At 41.4% G+C, this 3,478-nt stretch overlaps 1 protein-coding gene across 1 annotated transcript in view; it reads left to right on the forward strand.

The window, feature by feature from the left end:
• Window positions 1–2,394: 2,394 nt before the first annotated feature.
• LOC105366590 (uncharacterized) overlaps window positions 2,395–3,478 on the forward strand; it is a 2,914-nt gene continuing 1,830 nt past the window's right edge. Inside the window, exons 1-4 of the mRNA XM_011505085.1 lie at window positions 2,395–2,622; window positions 2,699–2,839; window positions 2,931–3,174; window positions 3,460–3,473. Of these exons, the coding sequence (XP_011503387.1) occupies window positions 2,410–2,622; window positions 2,699–2,839; window positions 2,931–3,174; window positions 3,460–3,473 (612 nt within the window). The 5' untranslated portion in view covers window positions 2,395–2,409. The remainder of the gene's footprint in view (window positions 2,623–2,698; window positions 2,840–2,930; window positions 3,175–3,459; window positions 3,474–3,478) is intronic.

Genomic DNA, 3,478 nt, shown 5'->3' on the forward strand with positions numbered 1-3,478 from the left:
AGTGGCGGCGGTGGTAGTGTTGGTGGTAGTGGCGGCGGTGGTAGTGGTGGTGGTAGTGGCGGCGGTGGTAGCGGTAGCGGTAGCGGTAGCGACAGCGACGGTAACGGCGGTAACAACGGCGAGGGAACCGAGGCGCTTCGAGGAGGGCATCTCCCGCGCTTCCCCAGAAATTGGCAGCAATGGTAAGTGAGACGGCGAGCGAACCCGGGACGAGCCCCGGAGTTTCGAGCTCGCGGCGCTCGGTGTTCGCGTGCGAGGGAAGGCGCGATTTGTCGGCGCCGCCGGTGCTGCTCCTCTCCTCCCCCCCCCCCCCCCCCCCACACCCCCCCCCCCCCTCTCCATCTTTCTATATATATCTATATCTCTCAACTGGCCCCTTGCCGGTAACGCGCGATCGTCCTTGCGCCACGGTCAATACCTCCTGAGATGAAACGTCGACGGCGATGACGACTATCTCTCTCGCGGCCACCGCCGTTCACGAGCCAACTCTATGGCCGCGGCGTTCGCGCGCCAGACCAAATCAATATAATACACCCGCGCGCACACTCGTCGTTCGCTACACTTCTTCTCGCTCTGTCTCCCTTTCTCCCAGTTACGCCCCCGTGCTCGTCCATGCATGTGCACGCGCGCATACTCGCGCGGATGGCGAGCGAGCGCGCGGCCGCATACGAACGATAGAACGTGCACATATGGGCGGGCGCGCGCGCGCGCACGCTCTAGCAGCTCGTCCCATGATATAACCGGGCGAACGGGCGCGTGTGTGCGTGTGCTTAGGCTTGGGGCGCGCGCGCGCGCGCGCATAGCCATTGGCGCGCGGAGACGACGGGTGCGCGCATCGACTGAACACGGTACCCGCGCCTAAGAGACGCTTGCCTGTGTGTTCGTGCGCGCGAGCAAGTTTTTCCCGCGCGTAAGTGTCGCGCACGCGAGACCGCTGCACTTATTTGTTGTTTGTTTTTGTTTTCATCGTGGCGCGGTGAGTGCTGCTCGCCCAGCGGCTCGACGATTCCTTGGACAATGGGCGAAGTTTTACAGCTTTGGCGAGCGGTTGAATCGCCGCTAACGAGAGCTTTACGTGCATATGGGTGACGGGGACGATTTGTGTGGTTGGATTTTATTATTTGGCCTGTGTTTGGGACGGTAAGGCGAGTGTTGGGCCTGTGGTGTCGGCGGCGCCGATATGTTTCGTCGACTTCGATTCGAATTGTCTTGGCCGTGAGGCGCCGAAGTAGCGAATGGACGGTTGACGCTTTATTGTTCGACGAATGCGGTTTTTGGGATAAATCTTGAAATTCAACGACTATCAGACAACCCGAGTATCGCAATTTTGTATGTTTGAAATTGCAATAGTCTTATGAGATATTTGTACCGGCTGATAATTAGAAGAGTAATAGGTAAAAAATGTCTCTGATCATACGTTCGTGGCGATTGAATTATACCGTGGAATGTCGGGATTTTACAAATTTAACAGTTGCAGTTGACAATCCCGTAATTTTGGCGTATTGATTAGGCTTATCGGGCGAGGCGATAATGACATTCGTAACAAAATGCCTGATCGAAATATTGTTAAAAGTTGAAATAAAACTATGGATATTTCATTTGTAATTTATACTTTTAAAAGTTCTGATATTCAACATGTAACATTAATGCTTAATATTAATTGATAATTCAGTTGTCTATTTTGATGACGATATTAATTATTTTAAGTTAAAAATTTCATATACAACTCGAAGAATTAAGTAAATTGTCAGAAACTTTGATAAAATTGAAGAATTTGATATGAATTTTATTATAAAATTATTTTAATTAATTTACACGGCTTTTCTAATAATAAATTAAAATTTAAAATGTATCAGCTTGTAAAGTAGTACTTGCTTGCTGATACGCTCAATAACAGCAGTTTGCTAAAGATAGAATTTTCTAAATTGGTTATTAAACTCGGTACCAAAATATTTTTAGCCCGATTGCCTAATTATGTTTAAAAAATTATACAATATTTTCTAAATAATATTAATTTTCTTTTTGTTTTCTTTTTTTTTTTCTTTTTAACGTTCATCATTTTATTGAGAGAGAAAAAACTGATAACAATTGTATTAAACATTATTTGTTAATAAAATCCATTTCTTATTATTCTTTTCCTTCTTATTATTATCCATGATTGTATGCCTCGATTCAACCTCTGTATTTAAATATCATGATAATCCAACGGAGCACCTATTTTCAATGCGCGCACACACACACACAGAGAGAGAGACTGTAACTAAAGTATGCAACTATCTGAGAGAGTATTAGCAAATACATAATTAACTGATAAATGATTTATGAATTTAAATTCTAGCTAATCACAGAATAAAATAATAAATTTTTCATTTTTTCTTTTTATATTGCAGGGTATATAAATTAAAAATAATGTGGCTAAGAAGCGAACACTTGAGCCGAAGGCTCAGAGGGAGATTGGGTACTGCTATTGCAGCTGCGACTAAAGGCACGGGTCGGCGAGTACAAGCAGGCGCTGTTCGTAAATCTCCAGCGATAAATAACAGTAGTCAACGAGTACACACTACGAGTAAATGCGGAAGATTGTCCCGTTGGAGACGCCGCTCACCAAATCTTTTGAAAGAAGTACGCGCATAAAAATAAAAAATATGTTAATACAGCATTTCAACAAATTAACCATCAATTTTATTACTGTATTTAGGCATGTAAGGAAAATGTCCTGAATTTTTCAAAATCTACGCCAATTAGAAGAGAGAGCGTCCCTCGTCGAAGAAAGTGTATTAAACGCTCAATGGTTACATCTACTCCACTCGGTCATGCTTTACCTAAGGATAAAATCATTGTAAGTTAATATTCTATTGCTTACACGTATATATGATTGTGTAGTGCACGAATATCATATTTTCATCATATTTTCAAAAAATTATTTACAGCCTCCAAAAACCACTAAGATTGCAAAAGTGTCTGAAGAATCAAAAGAGAATTGGGATTTAGATGCGATTCCTCTTTATTCTCCACAATTAGAAATTGCAGAGGCTGTCTGTTCCTCAATGCCAGTCGAAGATTTTAATATAAATCCATCGTCTGTAAATTCTATTACTGAACTAATGCCTCCTTCAGAAACGGTGCAATCGGAATTCTCGTGTCTACTGGATGATGAAGGAAATAGGACATCTGGTATATATTGTATTTTTTATAAATTAATCGCTATATAATATCCGCAGTTAAGATTATGAATTAAATATTAAATGACAATTTTTTTTCCATTTTATCAAAAATTTAATAAACATGCGTGACTGTGAAACGATAAATTTATAAAGCCAAATGTTTTTTTTTTTTTTTTTTCATAAAATTTATATGTTTCAAAAAGCATAGCTTAAGGATATTCGTGAAATATAACATATTACTTTTTATATTTAGATTTCCATGTGTCTATAATTTTAAATTAATTTTACATCTCAGTTTCACCTATTTTATATTT

Source organism: Ceratosolen solmsi, unplaced genomic scaffold (genome assembly GCF_000503995.2).
Source record: "Ceratosolen solmsi marchali unplaced genomic scaffold, CerSol_1.0 scaffold16, whole genome shotgun sequence".
Classification (NCBI taxonomy): Eukaryota; Metazoa; Arthropoda; class Insecta; order Hymenoptera; family Agaonidae; genus Ceratosolen; species Ceratosolen solmsi.